This window comes from Phoenix dactylifera, chromosome 14 (genome assembly GCF_009389715.1).
Source record: "Phoenix dactylifera cultivar Barhee BC4 chromosome 14, palm_55x_up_171113_PBpolish2nd_filt_p, whole genome shotgun sequence".
Taxonomy (NCBI): Eukaryota; Viridiplantae; Streptophyta; class Magnoliopsida; order Arecales; family Arecaceae; genus Phoenix; species Phoenix dactylifera.
The window spans coordinates 20707795-20731894 of record NC_052405.1 but is presented as its reverse complement, the minus strand read 5'-3'; the positions used below and the strand labels follow the sequence as shown (position 1 = coordinate 20731894).

Genomic DNA, 24100 nt, shown 5'->3' with positions numbered 1-24100 from the left:
TGGATCCCAAGTTGCTGGCTCGTACAACGTTACTTGCCTTGAAGTTGTTCATGGAGGGGATTCGAATCCTGATTTTAGTAGAGTTGTTTCAGTATAGTTTTATGGCCAGGATTCATTTTATTATTCAGTTTAAAAAATCAAAACATTGTTAGATTTATATGAACATAATTATGTGCGCATACGTATATCTTAATCTCCGAGAAGACATATCCAAAGAAAGTTATCGGCATCTTTTTGCATACGGACAAGATCGATGAACTAATATTTCGGCAAAGACTATAATACTAAAAGGGCAGAGCAGCAAAAGTGAACCTAAAAGCTTGGCTGGGGAAGAAGCTAGTGGTAGATCCATGATGAAAGCAGGCAATGGAATGTCAAGACTCACTAATTGCTAATAATGCTGTCATATCAGGCGGTGGGCTCATGATGCTGCTCCACTAGGCGCCACTTTCGTTTGGTTTCGCCGTCGCAATCACCGTACCCGGAACGTGAGGTATTTCCCAAACTACCGGTTTTAAGAGCCTCGTTCCACCACCAAATAATCTCCAGTCCCGCCCCAACCACTCACGATAACTCGGACCAGTGTCTTGAACTGGAGGAAAGACAAAAAGGAGACAAGATTTATAGCGCAATGCATTGCATGACCCACCATCACGACGGCCGTGCCCCGGCTTCGGTCCGTTGCAATCCATTGCACGTCAGCTGTTTGATTAAAAAGGGTCAGCACCGGCAGCACCAACAGCGACTTCCCTCGCCTCTTATTTCCTTACTACGCATCTCCTCATGTCTGCTTTCCCCCGGGCTACCTCAATGGAGAGGATCCAGCAGCAGCATTTGTCCCTCCCCATTTGCTCATCTCAGCAGCAGCAGCAGCAGCGATGCAATGACTGGTTACCTCTACTCCTGCCCTGAGTTCTGCTATTTCTATCATCCGCTGTGCTTGCTATGCTATTGCTAGTTAGCTGCTATCTTCCGTTTCATATGTTTGATTATGTGGTTCTTCTTGGTCAATGACATGGAAGTGGCTTTCCGCCATTTTGCTCAAAAAAAAGAAAAGAAATGAAAGTATTTAGTGCTTCTGCAAATTTGGTTTCTAGTAACGTTTCAAGATACGGTAAAATGTTCTTCTTTTTTTTTTTGCGCGTACATGAGAAGTTTGTGCCTGTCACAATCAACCACATATTAATGGTGGAAAGCATGTAAGAATCAGTGTGGTGGTGGTACAGTTTTCATTTTTGCATATGTTGCACTGGTTGGGAGTGCCATTTTTCTTATTTTACTTTTTTTTTTTAATTTGCTCATCCGTTTTCTTCATTAATCAGTTAAATTCTGGGAAGAATTAGAATGTTCTTGCTTCTCAATTTGTTTATTACTGTGATGGGAGTGTGCTCTTGTTAAAAAGGGTGGCCCAATGCTATTGCCATTGTAGGGTCGGGAGAGGGTTTAATGTAAGCAGCTTTACCCTTGCATCAGATAGACTTTTTTCATCAAGGTTCACCATCTCGATACTGGACTTCGTACCGGTGCTACACTAGTACTGTGTTGGTACGATACGGTATGGATTCTTTTTGGCATATTGAGTTCCGGTACGCCTCCCATATTGGGTACTGGTATCGAACCGATATGGTATGGTACGTCTTGCACCGCTTGGTTTGGGCCTGTACGGCGAATCATATTTTTCATATTTCGAACCAATCAAGTTAAGATGGAGCAATCTTACTGTTGCACCAAAGCTCACCCTTTACTCTTATTAATAGTGTGCATGAAGTCAACCCTGGCGGCTAGATGCACATCATCTTTACTGAGCAATTGTGAATTTGTTTCTCGTTGTTGGAATTGATTCATGTGTCACTTAATAATAAAATAAATGTTATATCATTTTCCAAACAACATGAATCATGTAGATAGATATACAGTTTTGTCTCCATAAATTATATGGTAATTTTGTTGGTGGACTTGAAGAAAACCTATGATTAGGGTTTGAAAAATCAATTTTATAGGCTTTTAATTATAGTATTTTAAACTTGTGCTATAAAAATAAATCTATGAATATATACTTCCAAGTCTTTGATACTGTAAGTGAAACAAACCACGTCCATGTAGAGATGGGCACTGGGCCGGGCCGCCCACGGCCCGGCACGGCACGGCACGAAGCGGGCCGTGCCTGGCACGGCCCGCAAGCTACAGTGCCGGGCCGTGCTGGGCTAGAGGGTCCTGGCCAGCGGGCCGTGCCAGGCACGGCCCGCTTCGGGCCTGGGCCGGCACGGCCCGGTCTAGGCCCGCGGGCCAAGCACGGCACGGCCCGCGGGCCAGCACGGCATGGCCCATAAGGGCCTGGGCCGGGCTGGCACGCGAGCCTGGCACGGTCCGGGCCTGGGCCCGGCTCGGCCCGATAAAAATTAATGCTTCATAAATTTTTTTAATAAATTAATAAATATTGAACACTAAGAAATCTTGATTTATGAATATAAAGCCACCTTAATGGTGGGGGGTTTGGCATAGACCCCTACCAGTTTATTAATTTAAATCAAAATGGTACATGAAGGGAGGTTTGGACCTTGGTCTGACCTCTAGAATACAATAAGAAACAAAGAAAGGGCCGAGGTTTGGATCTTGGTCTGACCTCCAGAATACAATAAAAATGTACAATTATAAAAAATTAAGAAATCTTACTAATCATCAGTGATTCAGTGAATCAGTATTCACTCTTCAGTCTTCAGTCTTCAGTCTTCAGTAGTGTTTGTATCATCATCATCAGAGGATGTTGTATTATGTCCACCTTTATCTTGAAGTCTTGCCTCAGCATCCAGCCAATCCTTGAAGCAGAGAAGCATCTCCACCGTTTCGCCCGTCATCCTACTTTTCTTTTCGTCAAGAACACGCCGACCTGCACTAAAAGCGGATTCCGATGCTACCGTGGACATCGGCACAGCTAAAATATCGCGTGCAATTGCAGACATAACAGGATATTGATTTCTAACACTCTTCCACCAAGATAATACATCTAGATTCTCTATTTGATTTTCATCATATGCAGAATGAAGATCATTTCGTAAATAAAATTCTAGTTCACTACTTAAAGATGAAGAAGATGAAGAGGAACTTGAAGCATGTGTGTGTCTTCTCTGTGCAATGAATGAAAAAATAGATGACGAACGAGAACTACTAGAAGGAGGAATAGAGGTTTGTATTTGTGTTCTAGATCCACGAATTTTTTCATCATATATAGCATAAATATCATAAAGAAGTTGTCTTACCTCATCTTTAGCAGATTCAGCATCTTGATTCATATTTTCAGAGTATGCATCAAGTAAAATTAGCACGCCATTTAATTTAACTCTAGGATCAAATACAGCAGCTAAGTTATGCATAGGACATATCCTGTCCCAATACTCATTCCATTTAGATTCCATTAATTCAATAATAGGCATTAAAACATCATCATATCTATGTTCTGCAAATTTTTGACTAATTATATATGCTTGTTGTAAAAATGAACATGAAGTAGGGTAATAAATACCAGAAAGAACATTGGTAGCATTATAAAAACTAAGCAAAAAATCTTCTAAAATTTTTCCTTTATTCCAATCAGTTTCAGTCAATGTAAATCCTAATCCACGATCATTAATATATGCACTTAATAAATTTTTATATGGGTATGCATCATGTATCATGCTATATGTGGAGTTCCAACGAGTAATTACATCAAGTTTAAATTTTTTAAAACGTTTACCATGATTTATGCATAATTCCTTAAATTCTTGAAGTTTTGATCTAGAAGCATGAATAAAAGAAACTGCATTTCTAATTTTTGAAATCACATCTTGAATCATGCCCATGCCAGCTTGAACAGAAAGATTTAAGATATGACATGCACATCTAATATGCAGTAAATTTCCATCTAATATGGGATGCAATGAGTCTTTTAATAATACAACAGCAGAATTATTATTAGATGCATTATCAAAAGTAATAGACATAATTTTTTCATTAATATTATATGAACATGCAGTTTGATAAATTATATTTGAAATTTGTTGCCCAGAATGTGGAAAATTAAAAGCACGAAAAGCAAGAATACGTTTATTTAATTGCCAATCATTATCAATATAATGAGCAGTAATGGCAATAAAACAATTACTACCTACAGATGCTGACCAAATATCAGAAGTTAATGAAATTTTTACATTTAAAGTAGAAAGTGTTTCAATTAAATTTTGTTTCATTGCTAAAAAATTAGTCATAGCTACTCTTCTAAATGTACGCCTACTAGTTCTTTTGTAAGCAGGTTGTAGGTTTAATTGAACATATTCTTCAAAATTAAAAGATTCACATAAACTAAAAGGTAATTCATCCTTAACTATCCATTTTACAAGTGCTTTTCTTTGATTTTCATGATTATATGCAAAATTACCTACGAGTAATCCCCCTTGTATATTAAGGCTACTTTGAGTTTGAGCATGAGAATCATGCATCCTATGACTCTCTTGATGTCTTTTTAAATGCCCTGTTCCCCCACTACTACTACAACTATAAAGTTTGGCACATTTTTTACATCTAGCTTTCCAGACTCTCTCAACCATAACTCTATCAAATTCATTCCATACAGTACTAGTCCTCTTACGAGAAGAGGTTTGACCTTCACTCGGTTCACCAGTTCTAGAGGAACTAGGAACAGGGGGTTGGGGATTAGTTTCTTCTCCCTCAGAAACAGGAATGCCAAACTGACTTTTCTCAAAAGATGACATATCTATGATTAATTCAAAAAATAAAAACTAACCGCAAGGAGGAATTGAGTAGAGGGTCGGAGGGCAGAGGCAGAGCCGAGATTCCGAGCTTCCTCTTGTGCTCTCAACAGAAGCGACCTTCTCTTCTCAACAGGAACCTCCTCTTGTGTAGCACTTGAACAAACTAAAAATTAAATTGCTAGAAGAGCACTTTAGAAGAGAGAAATAATAGCAGTAGAGAAGGAGAGAATGAGAGATTTGGTGTGGTGAGAATGAGGGAGGAATGGGCTATTTATAGAAGCCCAAATTTTTTTTTCCCAAAATACCCCTCAATTCAGCCGTTATTGGACTGTTGGGAGGGGTAAAAGCGTCTTTTTCCCGAAAATAGCCGTTGGAAACGGCTATTTTCCTCCCCCTCTCCAGACGGGCCGTGCCAGTCTGGAGCCGTTACGGGCCGTGCCGGCACGGCCCGTTCGGAGCCGTTGCGGGCCGCCCGCCCGTTACGGGCCGTGCCTGGCACGGCCCGTGTCGTGCCGTGCCCGGCCCGGTCCACCAATAAAGGGGCCTGGGGCCGGGCCGGGCTGCAGTTCCGTGCTGGACGGGCCGTGCCAGGCACGGCCCGCTTCGTAAGCGGGCTGTGCCAGGCACGACCCGTTTAGTCTTTGGGCCCGGGGGGCCTGGGCCGGGCCGGCCCAGCACGGCCCGTTGCCCAACTCTACGTCCATGTTCCCCCACCCTCTCTCTCACTATAGCCCTCACTCCATCTGGTGCGTAACTTAGGTTTTTAGATCATCGCAATGATTACCATGAAATAAATTGCTTAGAGTGTTGTAGAAAACTGTTGCAAGAGAGTAAATTTATCTAAATTAAGAAAAGAAATCTTGTAATTATTACAAAAGAAGGTATTCCATTGCTAAATACTAGTCAAGACTAAAGGATAATCATGACATAACTGCTCTGCCAGCTTTCTTCATTGTATCGCAGGCCTCTTTAGGTTTATAATACACAAGCTCGACACGCCTTAAGGCCACTTTTGCAGCTGCCTTGAAATCCCCGAGTCTGCCAGCATAGTAGTGACATGTTAGAGACCAACTTAAACAGTCATCTAGCTTTCATAACATTCTATTTCGTTAGAACGATGTGGATAGGTATACATTTTTATCTCCATAAATCATATGGGAATTTTGTTGGTGGACTTGAAGAAAACCTATGCTCAGGATTTGAAAAATCAATTTTATCTCAAATTTATTGCTTTCATAACATTCTATTTGGTTAACATGCTTTGTTTATTATAAAATTTTAAGAGTGTTGAAAATAATGTATTGTAGAAGTTATGCTGGATTTATCAAGCATTGAATCAGTATGTAAAAAAAAGATATGCAAATAAATATAATGACCTTTTGTACTTAGACATGTATTGTGTGTATATATATATATGTCAGATTGAAATATGTACTTTCTGTCAATGCACTCAGTGTTGAATAGTGCTAAATAGGTGATATACCTTAAAGACTAATCTAAAAGATTTTTTCTATCAGACTTCTGGATTTTAGTAATGGCCTATCATAATAGAGTTTATGAACTAGATCTAAGAAAGCAACTTATAATCCTTAAGGAATTTGATTTTTTGAGCAATTTTTGTTAAGAGTTAAATGGGGATTATTTTGTTACTTACATGCAATGTCTTAAGTAAATGTAAATAAGTGCTATTCTTAAGGACACTATTGGTATTTAACCTGTCAAATGATCACCTGCTTGACCACCCTAATAACTCTGTCTCTTGCTTGACCTAAGTAGGTGAGTCACCTACTAAGCCCCACCTCTTAGCGGACCTAATTTGCCAGGGGCTGGGGGAGGCGAAGAGGAAGAAGGAAGAACTTGAATTGGCTATTTTGGATTTCCAAAATCTTCGTTTTACCATGCACCTAATTACCTTTTGCAGATTCTTGAAAAATCATGTATTTTGATCCTTTTGTTTTACAATAGTTGCCTTATTGAAAATTTTGATTTTGTTTCAATTAACCATGTTTGGAGTTTTAATTATACTTTGAATTATGTATTATAATTTAGGAGTCATGTGCTTTTCAGTGAAGATATAAATTCTTGATCATGATACAGATTTACATGTGGAGCAACAAAGCTCATTGCACTTATTTTACGATCTTTTTGGAGTTAGTGGTGAGATATATAATGGACCCATTTCGAAGAGAGAAATTATGTAATTGTTTGTGGATTGAGTGATTATTGAAGCGACAACAAAAATATAGTTTTGCATGATTGTTTATTTCATTGGAGGAATAGTATTATGTATAGTTAGATATGTTTAAATTTGCAAGCAGACTTTTATTTAAGCACTATGGTTTATAATACATTGGTTGACAACTTGACATTATTCAAAATCATATATTTTTATTTCAAGAATGTTAAAAATTTGAATGACATGTAGACCGATTTTGATGCTCACACGATGGCATTCACAAGTTTAAATTTCGGGGCATGACAAAAATAAAACTGCTCCGATGTAGTCTGGGTTACAGTGGCATATGTCTCCCTAAAGGACATCTCATACTCACACATAGGATGTAATTAATCAGGTGTGTGGCATGCCAAGTCGATTTCCTTCTTTGACCAAGTGGCGCTGGTCATTGATTAAAATTGAAGGACAAAGTGGTGCAGGTTCTATTATCTCAATAAAAAGAACTTCATAAATTTTAGTGAAAATGGGATGGCTCTTGATAAAATAGCAAGTGTGTGCACAAGATAAGAAGACAATAATTTTGGTATTCTTTATGTTCTATGTGACTGCAAAAGGAATTGATTAGACAAGGATAAATCTCCGTTGGAAGGAAAGATTCGCAAGGAGGGTATTTAACAAAAAATAAAATAAGGTTTTAAGTTTGGCTGAAACCAAACCAAATTGATAGAAATTTTTAGGTTTGGTCAATTTTTCATCCATGTTCATTCAATTTTGGTTCAGTTTTGGTAGGTTCAGCTGAAAACAGCTGAAGCTATTTGTTTGTTTGAAAGGTTAAAATGGTTAATATTTTCTAAAGTTGACCGTTACAATTGAATCACATATTTATTCAAGACTTTAATTATCAAATGTGTTATTTTATTTAAGCTTTGTTATTATGATGGGTAAACTGCATATTAAAATAATGAAATAAATTGGTTCTTATTTCTATATGTTTTCTCTTGTGTATATGGCTTGTTCAAATGAAATAGAATGAAACAAGCATATATGGTTCTCTTTTCTTTTTGTTTTTTACTTAGATGGGTCATTGATATGGAATAGAATGACATATTCTTAGATTGATGTTTTCTTGGTTTGATAGGTTATTCAGTTTAAGTAATGAAATATGCATATATGGATTTTTCCTTGCTTAGATGAGATTAATATGAAAATAAGTGTAATATTTTTAGATGGGATTTTGCTAGCTTAGACTTGTTTGTAAAATGAAATAGGATGAAATATGTATTGAGAAAAAAATAATGTAATAAAAGAACAAGAGGAAATATAGAAAATTTTAAAAAATAGAGAAAATTTTATGTAGATTACACCAATTAGGGAAAAGTGTAGGAAAACAAAATATGTTCATAAGCAGTCGAAAGTTAATTACAATGCATTAAGCTTCAATATGGTTTAATTTCCAGAAATCAGCATTACTAAACAAACTATGATCCTAAATGACTTAAAAACATTACAAATACGTCAGGCTAAACCTTACAGCAGGTTGGACCTTCAGTGCAATTGCCGAAATGCAAGAGGCCTCACTAGGCGGACAAAATAGGTAACCCCAATGACTTACTGTCTCTATTGTCATGTTTTGGGACAACCCATACAAGACTGCCATGTCTTCAAGGTTGGGTACAAAAACAAAGTGAAGAAGGTGTAATCATGTTGTTCCTTTAGGTGCTAGTGGTGATACCTACAGAACTCACTAAGGCAGCTCAAGTAGTCCACATCAAGGAATTGTTCTTGGGGCAGGAAGATTGCTGTCACATAAATGTCGAAAGCAATTCCTCTTTTTCAAATTTTCAAATGTCTAAAACTTAAACTCTTGGTCACGTGGATCTTTGAGCAAGGAGGGGAAAAATATTATGAAAAATAATAAAAGAGTTAAACAAAGAACAACTTCCTGTGTTTCATCAAGTACACCACATGGTATATTATTGGGGAATAGCTATAAGCAGGAAGAGAAAGAACTAAGAATATATGCAGATACTGAAAGTTGGAGGACAATCAAGCCCTGAGTAAAGGAAATCTAAGATTGATCTCATGAGACAATATGAACATATATTGCATTGTTGTGTTACATACCTGATGATTAAAGTTTTGTAGAACAAGGATGTTAAACTATTAAGTTTTTTTTTTCTTTAAATCTTGATCTCCTTTATAGAAATGATAAATCTGCAGATTACTTGCATAAGATCTGTTTTTTGGTCCATCAGTTTTCTGCAGAAGATCCCAAGAAAATGTGAAAACAAAATCCAGATTTCTTTTCTTTGCATCCTAGAGATGACATGCCTTGCAACAAGTTATGTCATCTATGATGGCAATGTGTACTTTTTTTTCTTCGTAAGAAATTATGCCCAATAAGCCTCAAGTCTAGAATCTGATGGGCTTATAGTGGTTAGATGGTGCTACTGCCTTACTGCAACATACCACTTTATTTTTCGAGACTAATATTATTGAAGGCATAAAATTTTAGAAATTTATTTGAGATTTAAATTTACATAGTAAAGTACTAGTCTGTTGCTCCTTGTTGTATTGTTATCCTTCACTCTTGGTGGAGGCTTAATTCAAAGCACATTATATCTTTCTCTTAGATTGTTAATTTATTATTCTTTACTCTTTTCCTTTACATCACTAATTTGCTAAAATTTTCTTGTAGGATATTTTTGGATGTTCCTAGTGATATTACTATTGATGTAAATGGTGTGAACTTCACATTACATAAGGTAATTCTGTACATGAGGTTTTTTTCCTTTGTTACGTCTAGTGATAATGAAGAATTATGTATATTTTTAAAAAAGCATGTTGTTTTGTATTATAATAGTCAATAAAGTAGTAATTCTAGAATAATTTACATGCCTAGCAACTTATATGAATATGAATTGTTTTTTCTCACCACCGCTTCAGACAAAATACTTTTCTCATCGTTTCAAAGCATCAATTGGAAAATAATGCACCTTGCTTCCTCTCAATATATGTCTACCATTTATACAACTTTTCATCATATAGCTCATATTCATCAGATTGTACACCTCCATAACTATCGCATATAAGTAAAGCATCTGCTAGAGGAAGCAATGCTTTAAAAAGAAATGAATATTACTTTGTCTGAGCTTATTTAACCAACTTGGTTTTACTTGATAAAAGGGTAAAAAGCTCAAAATTGATTTTCCAAAACAAGAAAAGGAAAACTAGATCTCATGTTTCCTGAAATTTTTTTTCTGGGAGATGATTTTATCATGCTTCTGCCATGTATGTTTCTTAAGATTCTAATTTGTGTCGATTTACTAATAAATAATGACAAAACATAGTCTTCTAGAATTAGAAGAAAAACAACAATATTTTGTGGAAGAGGTGTCACTTTATTGTAGTTGGTCATGTGAGTTTGAAATCATGAAAGTGAAATCTCAAGGTTTAGAGTGAAAGAGCTCTTAGTTTCGGGTGCAAGGTTGTCAAATTGCCTTGGCAAGGCTAGGCGGTGGACTCCTTATGTAGTATAGGTGGGTACCTAGGTGCTTACATGGCTACCAAGGGATGAAAGCCCTTTAAGCATTTAATATGCATACCTTTGACCATATACATAAATATACATTTGCACACATTGCGTACGCTTCTTTCACCATACATGGAATTACGAACCTAATTTTTAAATTTTAAAATATGTTTAAATACTATAAATTCAAAAAGAATATTTTTTACTTCATAAAATACTTCTGAAATAAATAATACGTACTACTATTTTTTATAATTTTTGGTATTAATTGTATATTTTTAATTATTTTTAAATAAAAAAATAATTTTTAAATATAAATATTTTAAAAAATTAATTTGAGATCAGATTCATGTAGAACCCTAACATGGATGCTATATATATATTTTTAGACTCGCGGGCATGCATAAAAGGCTACTTATTTCTTAATTTTTTAAAAATTTAGGCCTAAGCCAATATGCACATGATCGCATCAAAATTTAAATAAATAAATATCTAATTTAGCTAGAGAGTATCTTGCATGCCCCTAAATACGCTTTTGATTTTATAGTCTTTTTCGAATTTTATTTTATTTTAATTTTAATCCAAAAATATATTTTTTTAATTTTAAAAATTATATATAATCCAAAAATTAAAAAAATTTGTGGAATTGTGTGGATCATCCATAGATTATTATGAAATCAAGCCAAAATAAATATTTGCATGATCTCCCCTGATTTTGCAAATTTTGAGGTATTTTTTGTTTTTTCTTAAAAAAAGAGGAAATGAGGTAGGGGAGATAAAGCATGCCTTATTTTGGGTTGGATGCTCCTTGAATCATCGTGTTTTTGGCTGCAGGAGGGGGGTTTGAAGGAGAATGTTGGAAAGGCCTTCCCAACATCCCATCATTTAAAAAGAAAAGAGGGGGAGAACTGGTTTGGAACCGGTCCAGCCAGTTCGGACCGGTTCTGCGCGGAACCGGCCAGTTCGCACCATATCTGTGCGGAACCGGCCAGTTCGCACCGGTTGTGCATGAAACCGGCTTGTTCGCACCGGTTGTGCGCTGAACCGGCCGGTTTGCACCGATTCTGTACAGTTTGGGACCAGTTCTGACCGGTTCGGAACTGGTTACAAACCCCACAGGTGAATCGACCCGGTCGCCCGCCAGGTTGACTTGGTACGGGCTGACGGTATGGGCCGAACCGTTGGCCCGGTTCGGCCTAGTTTGACAGTCCATGCTGGTATATGTGTGTGTGTGTATGTGCATGTGTGTGTTCAACACTCATGAAAGAAGCTAGATAAAAGGGTGATTTTTGACAACGAAAAAGAAAACTCTTCCGTAGAAACTCATCTACTATGAGATGTTGAAAATGAAGAATGCAATAAAATATGTCGAGTGAAACTTATTGTTGCAACTTACGTTTTTTGACATGTCAAAGACTTGGATGCTTGGAGTGCTTATGACACTCTTTGGCACTTCATAATATACATGTCTAATTTTGGCACTTCTACATGAAAGTTATGAAGTCGAACAAAACAATTAGAAACCATTTTATCAAAATTTATGATCCTATGAATCATAGGTTTAGCTCATTATTCATTGTATGCATACATAAATACTTGTACACATAAAAGTTTAGGTCTTCATATCTGACTTTTTTGATGATTCCCATGCTGGGCTCTTCCAAACACTAGGAAACTTGACATATAGATCATGTGTCCAAGCAACTTCCTTCGTGACATGATCAATGGCACAACTTTTGAGCATTCAATCATCAACCAATGCTAATTTCCTATCTTCCTGACTTTAGAAAATCACCAACTTTTATCTCACTCAAATGCCATTTGCCTTATACATGAGTGCACATCCCCCTCTACTCTAGTTCTAGGATATTCCCACATCGTGGTATTTCTATTGGACATACAAGTTGGTTTAAGTGGAAAGGGAGCTAGATTTTCCTTCAGGCCTATCAAAGTCTATCAAGTACCCAAGTTGTAGAAATTTCTTGCTAGGTAGTAGACAATTTGTTGCCCTATCTCCTCGTTCAACAGCCCTTCTGACTTTGGAACTTTAAATCCATAAGCTCTTATCATAGTTGCGGTCTAAGAGCTAGGTATTAGATTAATAGTGGATGTGTATGTTTTTCTTGCACTATATGGTACCATAAACATTAGGCCTTGTCCCAACTATTTGGTGTTAGCTTCATAGTTGATAGGACTGGTGCTAGGCAAGGTTCATCCCATTGGTGCATGTCACTTCATACTAGGCGTACCACATCATAGTGGTACCAAACCGGAACTTGGTACGAGGGATGTACTGAGTCTCAATACGCCGAACCAACCTCTGCATGGTACGTACCGACACTATATCAGCATGGTTCTAGTACAGGATCCGGTACTGAGGTGGCAAACCTTGGTGCCAGGACCCTATGCTAGTAGGTATTGAGTCCAGTATGGTATCGTATCAACACACGTACATCGGATCGTGCTAGTTAGGTACTAGTACTAGAAGAAAGAGAGGAAGAGAGAGAGAGAAATGGAGGGAGTGAGGGATGCACGAGGGTTTTGACATGGTGGTGGACGTGGTGGAGCTGATGGAGATTGAGGTTGTTAAGATCCTCATTGAGACCTCCAAGACCAACCCTAATAACAACAAAAGGGCAAATGTAGAAAGCAACAATGGAGTTAAGCTTGGGGAGGGTGATGCCAAGGTTGAGGAAAGCAAAGGTGATTGATGGTGGCGTCCTACTTGCCATCAAAAGCAGATAGAGAGAGAGAGGCCATCGAGCTCGGATAGAGAGAGATAGGGAGAGAAAAGGACGTATTTGATTGAGGGTTGAGATAGGGGACGAGATTGAGGGTTTTATAGGGGGTTAGTTTGACCCCTACAAATTAGCATGTGCTAGGTCAACACTGCTTGAAATTGGGCAAAATTGGATTGTCTGTGCTGGTTTGGCCCGATTTTTTTCTTTTTCCCCCCTTTGCCATTTCAAAAGCCCAAACCATCCTAATAGTGGGCTAGTATAGTATGGTATGGGTTGTACCACCAATTTGGAATGGTTCTGCCAACCTTGATTAGCTTTAGGAATACTTTTGAGCCAAGTATTCCTATTTAGTTCTACCTCAAGCATACCGAGGTGTACCAATCTATACCAAGATGTCCCAAGGTGTACCAGGATGCGTTCTGGCCCGTACGAAAGTGTACTGACATGTATCGAGGTGTACCGAAATAAAAATTGAGAAAAATGATTAGAAAGCTATTTTGGTATAGGATGCATATCCGATACCGAGATTGCGGACCTTGGTTGTATATTTCAATACCTTCTTAATTAGTCCTGTCACTTTGTCCCTAATTGGTGCAACTTTTATGGCTTTGTACAAGGTACACCGCCTCGCTACCAAGCCCTGTACCGATGCCACCCTGTTATTGTATCAGTACGCTCGATATAGGGGCCAATTCGGTGTACTAAGGCCCTATTTGGGGGAGCTTTTGGAGGGCCAAAAAGCACTTTCTGGCCCTACAAAAGTACTTTAAGATAAAAAAATGGTGTTTGGTAAAATTTTCGGAAAGCTGTTTCAGCTTTTGCAGAAAGCTGAAAACAGCTTTTGGGAAGAAGCTCCAATTTGGAGCTTTCTAAAAACGATGTTTTCAGCTTTGTCGGAAAGCTGTTTTTTGGACCAAAATACACCCATTTAAATCACCCTTTTTGTCCCAAAACCCTCATCCCGCCTCTTCCTCTCTCATCCATCCTCTCCCTCTCCCTCTCTATCTTCTTCTTCCTCTCAATGTCGCCGCCTCTGTTCCTTCTTCCTCTTTTTTTTTTGTTTTGGGAGCTCGTGGCTGCCCACGATGGCAGCCACCATGCCGACCACCATCCATGGCCGGCGACCCCTCTATATTTCAATGAAATAAAATAATAAATAAATAAATAAATAAAAAAATAATAATAAGTGAGTGGCAAATAATCTGATCTAAATAAATAAATAAATAAATAAATAAAAATATTAGTAATTATTTAACCAATTTTATCATATAGCTAGAAAATTTGTTAGAGAGATAAATGGTCATTAGAAGGATGAAAAATTAATTTACACTAATAATTATAATATTATATATATTTATTATTGTTTTATACTATAAATATAATATATATTACATTATATTGTAATACATTGATATGTTATGTTAAATAATTTAATATTATATTAAATTATTATTCTATAATACATAATGTTATAGTACTATATTATAATAATATTATATTACATTACATTAATATTATACTATATCATATATTTATGTATTAATACATATTATATTTTATTATACTCTGTTATATAATACTGGTAATGTCCTTTATGGTCATCTTGTCACACAAAAGTACTTTCTCAGTTTGTTTACCAAACACATGTTAAAGTGCCACAGCACTTTAGAAATTTAGTTACCAAACAGCAAACAGCTTTTTATAAACGCTCTGCTTCAAACAGCTCTATTTTCAACATCTCAACTTTCAAAAGCTCTACTACTAACAGCTCCCCCAAACAGGGCCTAAGTGTCGATGCGCCCTCCGTACCACATCAGTATGGTATGGCTACCTTGGCGTTGTAAGTTATATTTTTCTCATTTTGTCCCCTTTTGTTCTACCAGAAATCAATCTTAACATTTCCATTTCTTCTATATTTAGCTTGTTTTATTGGACGGAGATTATGCATGGTTTTTGGTTAACTAAAAACCAAAATGAATTGTTTTAATTAAGTTGGTTGTAATTCTCATTTTAAATGCATTGGTTGAATTTTGAATCAAGGGTTTGGATAATGCTAGTTCAGGTTTTAACCATGGATAAAGTTGGTTGTGATTCTCGTTTTAAATGCATTGGTCCAATTTTGAATCAAGGGTTTGGATAATGCTATCTGTGCTTAACCTTATCAATCTTATTATACACATATGACATAATATTATATATTTAAATAAAGTGTATAATGTTATGTCAAAGTTTATTATATCATAGCTTATGGTTTATGTTTGTTTTTGCTTGTTGAATAGAAGATTGGATTTTGTTGTTGTTATAACATGTTATACCCAAGGTTTATAGTTTATTTTTTATGTTTTCTTATTGAATGACAGTTTTAAATAGATTATCTGTTAGTTTACATTATTTTTCTAGTTGTTCTTAATGCTTTTTTTTTTTGAATACAATAAATATTTGATCTTGCTGAAAATGTGATTTTTCTTTTCTAATATTGGGTTGCTCAAGAATCAACGTGATCTTTATGTGGTCTGCTTTGGTTCCAATTTTGATTTGTTCTAGTTCAAAAGTTTAATGAGCAATTGCGTTTTATTTAGTTTTCTCTTGTCCTTTGATCCAAAGCAACCTGAATTCTGAACCATATGTGCAGCCATAGGTTTATTAGTTAAAGTTTCCAAGGTATGTGGCAATCATATAATGATCCATAGGCACTTCTCCACTACATTTAATCAGCTTTAATTCTATTACATGTCTCTTCAACTATCTCTCCATTTTTGTAGAGTAAATCTTAAATAATGAAAAAATCAATTTATGGTTTCTTGTCTCTTAATCTTGACTGTGGACTCATATTTGCTCCTATGTTCACTAATACTGCATTCTTTGATACTGACTATTAAGCCCTTATCTACTAGATCTTTGCCCCATGAGTCTAATTAAGTCTTCTCCTGTTATCATCAATGACTTATATCATAAGAAAGTAACATGCACTTTGGTTTATCTTTCTAAATATTATTATTAAGTTCATTTATGATTAATATATAAAGATATTGGCCCTATGGTCGCTGAAGACACATTTGTCAAGCCATAAGATACCTTTTGCTGCTGCAACATATCTGTCCTTTATAATTTCAATGGATCGTCTATGCACATCTTTCCTTCTTAAAGTCCATATTCTCTCTCTTGCTACTGATCATAAGCTTTATCCAAATTGATTAGGACCATGTGTCGATCATCTCTTTTCTTTAAGTTTTTCTACTTATTGCCTAAGAAAGTACCTCCATTGTTGTCCATCAGCACAAAGCCAATTGGTTCTCTAAAATTTTATTAGTTTTTGCTCTGTCATCCTTTCCATTAACTTCATAGCATTGTTTAGGAGCTTAATTCCACAATAATTAGGAAATTTTCTTACATTCTCTTTATCCTTGTTGACAGCACCACAGTACTTTTCCAATCTTTTGGATTTCTGGAAATCTAACTAAATACATCAGCAAGTTAACCAAGTATTCTCATGATTTTCCAAATTTCAATTGGTATGTTGTAGTGTAACAACACCCATAAAGTGCTGATTGGATTGGAAATTAACTTGCTGTTGTTCCCAAATTGTTTCTCGGGTTTGATGCTTGATTTCCAATGTGTATAGTTTTCATGGATAATACATGGGTCCAAACTCTGCAGAAATCTCAGCATGTCAAAGATAGTTCAGTGCAATATTTTATATCACTTTCCTGACTTGAAGTTCTCTGTTTGATATGTGTTTCTTACACAGACATTCAATAGCTCTTGTTTTCTTTCTACTGGCTGATGTTTCCTTGTGGGTAAATCCAACCTTTTATTGTTGATGTTGTCATTCAAACATGTTCCTCACTTATGTTATTCTTTATTGTTGATGTTCCTATATTTTTGTTTACTAATATATTTTTTTTCAACCTTGTGTAAAAGGAATTCCAAAAAAAAAAAAAAACCATGGTAACATATTATTAAGAAGAAGGTATGAAGGTTAGATGGAAATTATATATTGAAATTTTTGTTCTCATTGACCAAAATGTAGTATTATTTTATTAACTCCACTCCAAGGTTGACTGGGTTTACATGAGCAGAACAAGGTATCATTTTGTAAAGATATGGCCCAAAAATATCAATATAGTGTGACTGGAATCTGGTATAAAATAACTTCCAAAGGAACCATTCTGAAGTGACCAAAATGAGATATTGTTAAGAGAGCCGTCAAAGTTATCATTTTGAAGTGACCAGAATGCCACATCATTTTATTAAGATAACATCCAAAAATGTTCAGCTTTATTTAGAAGTCCTAGATGCAGTATGCAATCTTGTTAAACAATAAAGTAGTTTTGGAGAGAAAAAGTAAGCGACTAAAATTTTGAGATTTCTGGAAACCAAATGGAATTATTCAATGCTCATTACATAGTTAGAAACTTCCAATTTGGTCAAATCTAATATAGATACCAATTCTTTTAAGGTTTACAAGACACAAAAAGGAGGGACAAGGTTATAATTGAACTCATAGCTAATGATGACTTGTCATTTGCCATATTGTCATGCCTTTGTGTAGCTTTTATTGCAATTGCAGAAGCTGAACAGGGACATGTGCCTCCACCTGGTGAGTCAGCGCGGAACAATTATTAGCAAAACTTGAACCATGAAAGTTAATTATGTCCCATCAATCAAACAATCATGAGGTGATCAACTCCTGTTGTAGCCTCAATTTCATGGACAATTTAAAGGAATCAGCCCAAGGTCGGCGGAACCGTGCTAAATCGGGCGGTTTGTGGCTGTTCCGAGCCGTACCAATGGCCCACCGGTACGGTTCCAACAATGGAAACGAAAACCGTTGCTGGAGGTGGAGAAGGAGAAGGAAAAAGAAGAAAAAAGAGAGCGAGCTGGGGAGGGAGGGAAGCTGGCGGAGGGCCGGCAGAGGCCGACGCCGGGGCAGATGCCGCAGCCGTTTTTCTGTTTCGATCGAAATAGAGGTCCAGCCGAAATTAAAAATCGCGAAATTAAAAAAGCGGCCGGCCCCTGTTTTGAACAAAACAGAGGAACGGCCGCAACTTCCCCTTGCTGCTCGGCATCGGCCTCTGGCGGCCTCCCTCCCTCCCCCCCACTCTCTCTCTCTTTTTCTCTCTCGTTCTCCCTATCTTCCACCTCTTCTACTGTGTTGGTACAGGTCCGCGCTATGCCTCGCCTCTTCTACTGTGTCAATACGGGCCCGACACTGCACAGCGCGGGCCTGTACCGACTCGTCCCACTAGAGAACCGGTATGGTGCCCGATACTGGTTCCACTGATGTTAAATCATCCTTTTTGAACTTGCAAGCAAATTCACCCAAAGTTTCAGTATGTTCTTGAAGTCGATATCATCAATAATTGATGAAATCAGGGATTTAAATTTTATTCTATAGTCATGAACAGTATGTAGAACTATGTTGCTATATGAAACATGATAATAGTAAAGAACCCAAGTATTTTTAAAATTTATCATTCAGAACATTGTACTAATGTCATGTTTAAAGAATTTGACAAGCTCGAGTTTCCTTCTGGCATTGGAGGGTACTAGAAAATTTGAAATTATTTTTTAATTATTAACATGAGTTGGAGTAGTTAAGATTCTGCGTCTGTGTTTTTGAGCCAAAAAGGCTTGGAGCTAATAGATTTTCTAGCACTTTTTTATGCCTTCAACTCTAGTTTTTAGAAAAAGGAAACACTTGAATATTATTATTTCACCAGAATAGAGAGACTTAAAGTTAATGCAAAAGTTCGGAAGGGGATAGCTATGCAATGCATGATACAAGGATATACATTCAAGCAAGGATGGCAGAACCATCCCCACTGCCTGGTTTGGGGCATATCGAGCAGTATCGGTGGCGGAACGGGAGTTAAATCTGATTGAATTGGAATGGCGATACCTCTAGATATGTGTTTGTTGAATGCAAGAGGCAAGAAAAACAACAAAAGTGCTTTTCAAGGGAGAAATGTATACATGCAGCAAGAACTTATTCAAATTCCTTCTTATTTCATAATTGGCTTAGAGCCTCTTAAGATGACTGCACAAGTTATATGATGGATATTGCTTATACAGCTGGTGCTCGGAGGATGTTACCTTGTTAGAAAGAAACTTTTCTGATTAGAGAAGTTTTAAGGCTATGGAATTCTTAAAATAGGAGGTCAAGATAACTCACTTTATGCATAGGACCAGGGATGCTGATATTTTTGGTATTATGCCCGCAGAAGCATTTCCAATCTCAATGTCTCTTCCTCTCCAGTAAATCATCTCCTTATATAATATGGGCCTTATCCTCAGCATAACTTGTTTGGCCATCTGAAGACCCATTTAAGTAATTGGACTGCGAAATGGAATTCCGAAAGGTACTGTAATTAAGTTCACTATACATGAAGAAAGACTAAAAGAATGCTTAAGCTTCTATTTTAGTTGGCCTTAAGCATCTTGTGGAGTCTGGAAATTGATTTTCTTCGTATATCCTCATCCAAGGATTTACGCTATTTTATTTTTCATTTATCATCTTATGAACTGTTAATACTCCATAATAATATATTCTGAATTGTTATTTTTATTCTTTTATTTTTTATTAGGATTTTATTGGGACAAGTTGGGTGGTCTAGTTCCTACTTTTCAAAATTTGACGATTCTAAGACAATACTGGAGTGCTTTTCTACATGTTAAATGCACAGGGCAGCAGTGAGACCACTATTTAGGTTGATGGGATATTTTTTTTAAATCAAGTTGTATTATGTCAGTGAATGAATTCTGAATGTAACCTTGTGTTACTATGAAATATTACATATCTTAAGGACCTTCTTAAGACACTAAACTAAAAAGGAAAGTCCTTACCAAGCAAAAGTGGAGGATTGAAAAGATGTTGGCAGAATGAAGTATTTTTGAGTGTGTAATTGCTTCTTGTTTGCCTTATCTAAATCTAATAATTGGATTGACACAAACCCAGACTGTAAAAAGTAAGCAACTTATTTATGATTTCTGGATCCTTTACTCTCTTATTATGAATACCATGCTTCGATACACCCATATTGAAATAATTCCCTATCCTTTCTTTTTCTTAGTACAATATGATTCTCTATCTTCAATGAACCAATTCGTTGCTGTCTTCAATTTTGCATCACTCGTACCATAGCCACCTGTACACTGGCCAGCCCACCTGCCTGTATGCATCTGCAAACTTGATAGACGCTACCAAATACTTTATTACTAAGTTCCCATCTTTTGTTCTATCAGACATTTCAAAATGTTTTTAACTGTTCCAATCTGAAGAAATGCAGTTTCCACTTGTCTCTCGAAGTGGTCGAATTCGGAAGTTAATAGCAGAACACCGAGATGCTGATATTGCGAGGATAGAGTTGCTTACCTTACCTGGTGGTGCTGATTCATTTGAGCTGGCTGCCAAATTTTGCTATGGCATAAACTTTGAGATCACAACTGCAAATGTTGCTCAACTATGTTGTGTGTCATATTACCTAGAGATGACGGAAGAATATGCAACTGAAAACCTATCCTCCCGTTCAGAAGCTTACCTTGATGGTGTTGTCTGCAAAAGCCTTGAAATGTCTGTTGAAGTCTTGCAACAATGTGAAGGCCTTTTTCCACTTGCAGATGAACTTAACATAGTTGGAAGGTGTACAGATGCAATAGCTTCAAAGGCTTGTGCAGAGCAGATAGCCTCAAGCTTCTCACGATTAGAGTACAGCAGTTCTGGAAGGCTTCATATGAACAAACAGGCAAAATGTAATGGTGACTGGTGGATTGAAGACCTCTCTGTCCTTCGGATTGACTTGTATCAAAGAGTCATAGAAGCCATGAAATGTCGAGGAGTCCATCCTGAGAGCATTGGAGCATCACTGGTGAATTATGCAGAGAAGCTATTCAAGAGGAAACCTGCCTTATGGACTGCAACAAGTCATCTCAGAGTTGGACTAATGCCTGGTTCCATTGGTTTTGAGGAAAAGACAGTGGTTGAGACTATCGCTAGTCTTCTGCCTGCAGAAAAACTTGCTGTGCCAATGAGTTTTCTGTTTGGGCTCCTGCGGTCAGCGGTGATGCTTGATTGCACAATGTCCTGCAGGTTAAGTCTTGAGAGGAGAATTGGTTCACAACTCGAAATGGCAACTCTTGATGATCTTTTAATACCATCTTTTCAGCATGCTGGGGACACATTATTTGATGTTGACACAGTTCATAGGATTCTCGTAATCTTCTCTCAGCAGGATGAGAGTGAGGATGGAGGTTTGGGTTATGATTCTGATGGCCCTAATCCTCCCTCTCAGACAGCATTAGTCAAAGTTGCAAAATTAGTAGACAGTTACCTTGCCGAAATCGCTACAGATGCAAATCTTAAGCTTGCCAAATTCATAGTTATTGCGGATACCTTACCAGGATATGCACGCACAACAGATGATGGATTGTATCGTGCTATTGATATTTACCTTAAGGTAAGATAATTTATATAATTCCACAACTTAAAAATCATATTACATATTATTTCTTGTAATACTACATCTTGAAAAGAGCTTGTGATCTTTGCCCATCATTTTTGTTTTTTGTACCTTGAAGGAAAATAAGTGCAAAGCCCCACTAGTTCATTGAGGTATCTGTGTTTAAGAATAAAAACCATTAGCAGGCTACTTGAAGCACTGATCCTAGTAATGAGATTTCACTTCTTCCCCTTATATATAAGCAACATAGATTGGTTGCTTGTGCATATTAAATTCAACCAGAAAAATGGTTAATAAAAAAAGCTATCTTATGTTTAATTTATTAAAGTGGTTTGAACATCGATCGATTCTACTCTTGTGGGCCTTGACGCTAGTAGGAATCACCCATTTTCCACTGATTAAACTTGATTATGCTAGTGGTAGATTTTTTAATTAAATCTGTACTGATAATGGATTCTTATAGTGGATTTAGACTCACGGATCCCATTTTTCAGGCTCATCAGGGGCTGTCAGATTTAGAAAGGAAGAGGCTCTGCAAACTCATAGATTTTCAAAAGCTCTCAGAGGAAGCTAGTGCTCATGCTGCTCAGAATGAACGACTTCCTCTTCAGGCAATTGTTCAGGTGCTGTATATTGAACAGTTAAGACTCCGAAATGCTCTATGCTGCTCTTTTTCAGAAGACAACCAGAAAACAGCATACCAATCACGACGGATCAGCAATGGAGCACTCAGTGCAGCAATGTCTCCTCGAGATAACTATGCATCACTAAGGAGGGAGAACCGCGAGCTGAAACTTGAGCTGGCTCGGATGCGGGTACGGATCAACGATCTTGAGAAAGGACATGCATGCATGAAGCAAGACTTAGAGAAGTCCAGTGCTAAGAAATTGATGAATTCTATGAAGAAGTTTGGAAAATTGTTCATTAGCCACAGTCCTTTCAGGGGATCAAGTTCACCATCCAAGCATTCTGTGATAGCAGATTCTAAAGTCACTGGAAGAATATAAGTCAAATTGTGCCATGGAGCTTTTGAATTTTGGAATAAACAGGAATTTTGTCCATTTGGCATTGGCATGACCGTCAGATTTGCATGATCAAAATAGGAAGCCCAGTTGGAAATGTCAGCATAAATATCCTATATGATTTGATAATCATGTTGCTTTTACATCTGATTATGAGAACTGCCAGTATTACACTGTAAATATTATTGTAACAGTATTATTAATGTTTTTGTCTTTTAGTTATGAGTGACACCATATATAAAATATTCTTCTTCTTCTTAATATTCTACTGATGCAACGTGCAATGTGAATTAGTTCAGGTGCTCTGTAGCACGCGCATGGTTACTTATTGTCACTCATAGAGTCGTGTACGGAAGCTTACCTCGAATCACTATGCCTTACAATCCCATGTTATGAAGTTGCCGGTCCCTGGCAGATCGATGGAGCAGATCGTTGTTTATTGGGGGAGAAACTACAAGACTTCTCCACATCTCAAAATCCTGGAGATGCAAGAGAAAGCAAAGGAAATAAGAGAGAGAAGAGGAGAAGATACGAGCTTTTGGTGATTCACTATGGGGGCGTTTGGTAACCCCAAATGGATCATCACGGTGATCTAAGATCTCCGGTGATCTGAATACTAGGATGATTTGATCTCCAGTGATCTAAAATCACTGTGTTTGGTTGGCCATGATCCAGTGATTAAAAATTCCTGGATATTCATGAGTAACTTGTTTGGTATGGTACGGGGATCCAAGATCACTGACCACATAATACCACAATTATTCCTGATATATCTTAGATAGATTTTTTTATATATTTTTAATTCTCATAAATAAAAAATGTAAGTCAATATGCTAATTCCTATAATAGCTCCCTAATTTTGTCATATATTCTACTTTTAGTAGCCCTTAATAAATTTCTTTTGCTTATTGCCATGTAAAAAAATTTCTTTTTGATTCTTTGATGACCATTGATGCTAATAAAATTTACTATAGCTCTTTAGCACTGTTTCCATCTATTTATGGTTGATAGCAATAGTGCTCTAATCTTAGATCTCACTTCATACTAGACTATGATTCGAGGTGAAAAAACCTGTACCTATCTTAAGCTGGAAGATCTTTTCTCTTCTTAGTATCGTTCATTTGGAGTTGCCATTCAAATAATTTGAGAGGAAATCCTGCCATGTTCTCGTTTTTTCCTCTACCCGTGCGAAATCTCCGTACGTGCGGACCAACTATGCTTTTGTGATGCCATCATGTCCTTATTTCCTTACTCCCAAAGCCACCCTTCCCATCTCTTTGACGAAGGGTTGCTTAATTCACTAGACGTTTGCTTCCATGGTAACAGTGTTTGACCAACTCAAAGTCTTCAAGGTCATTGTCATCACTATTATCTTTTTTTAAATTTTTTTTTTTATTTTTTTGAGGAGATAATATGAAGAAA

General features: G+C 36.9%; 1 protein-coding gene across 2 annotated transcripts; it reads left to right on the top strand.

Annotated features, from left to right (window-relative positions):
* Positions 1-284: 284 nt before the first annotated feature.
* On the top strand, positions 285-22939 carry LOC103696661 (BTB/POZ domain-containing protein At5g48800). 2 transcript variants are annotated; one of them, XM_039133886.1, is made up of 4 exons: positions 285-890; positions 9623-9689; positions 20487-21653; positions 22151-22939. In XM_039133886.1, exons 1-4 carry the CDS (start codon positions 784-786, stop codon positions 22661-22663), a joined length of 1854 nt encoding a protein of 617 aa, XP_038989814.1. In that variant the 5' UTR covers positions 285-783; the 3' UTR covers positions 22664-22939. The 2 variants fall into 2 exon arrangements, with proteins under 2 accessions (XP_038989814.1, XP_026656781.2); XM_026800980.2 differs by lacking the exon at positions 285-890 and having other exon boundaries at positions 20479-21653.
* The last annotated feature ends 1161 nt before the right edge of the window (positions 22940-24100 follow it).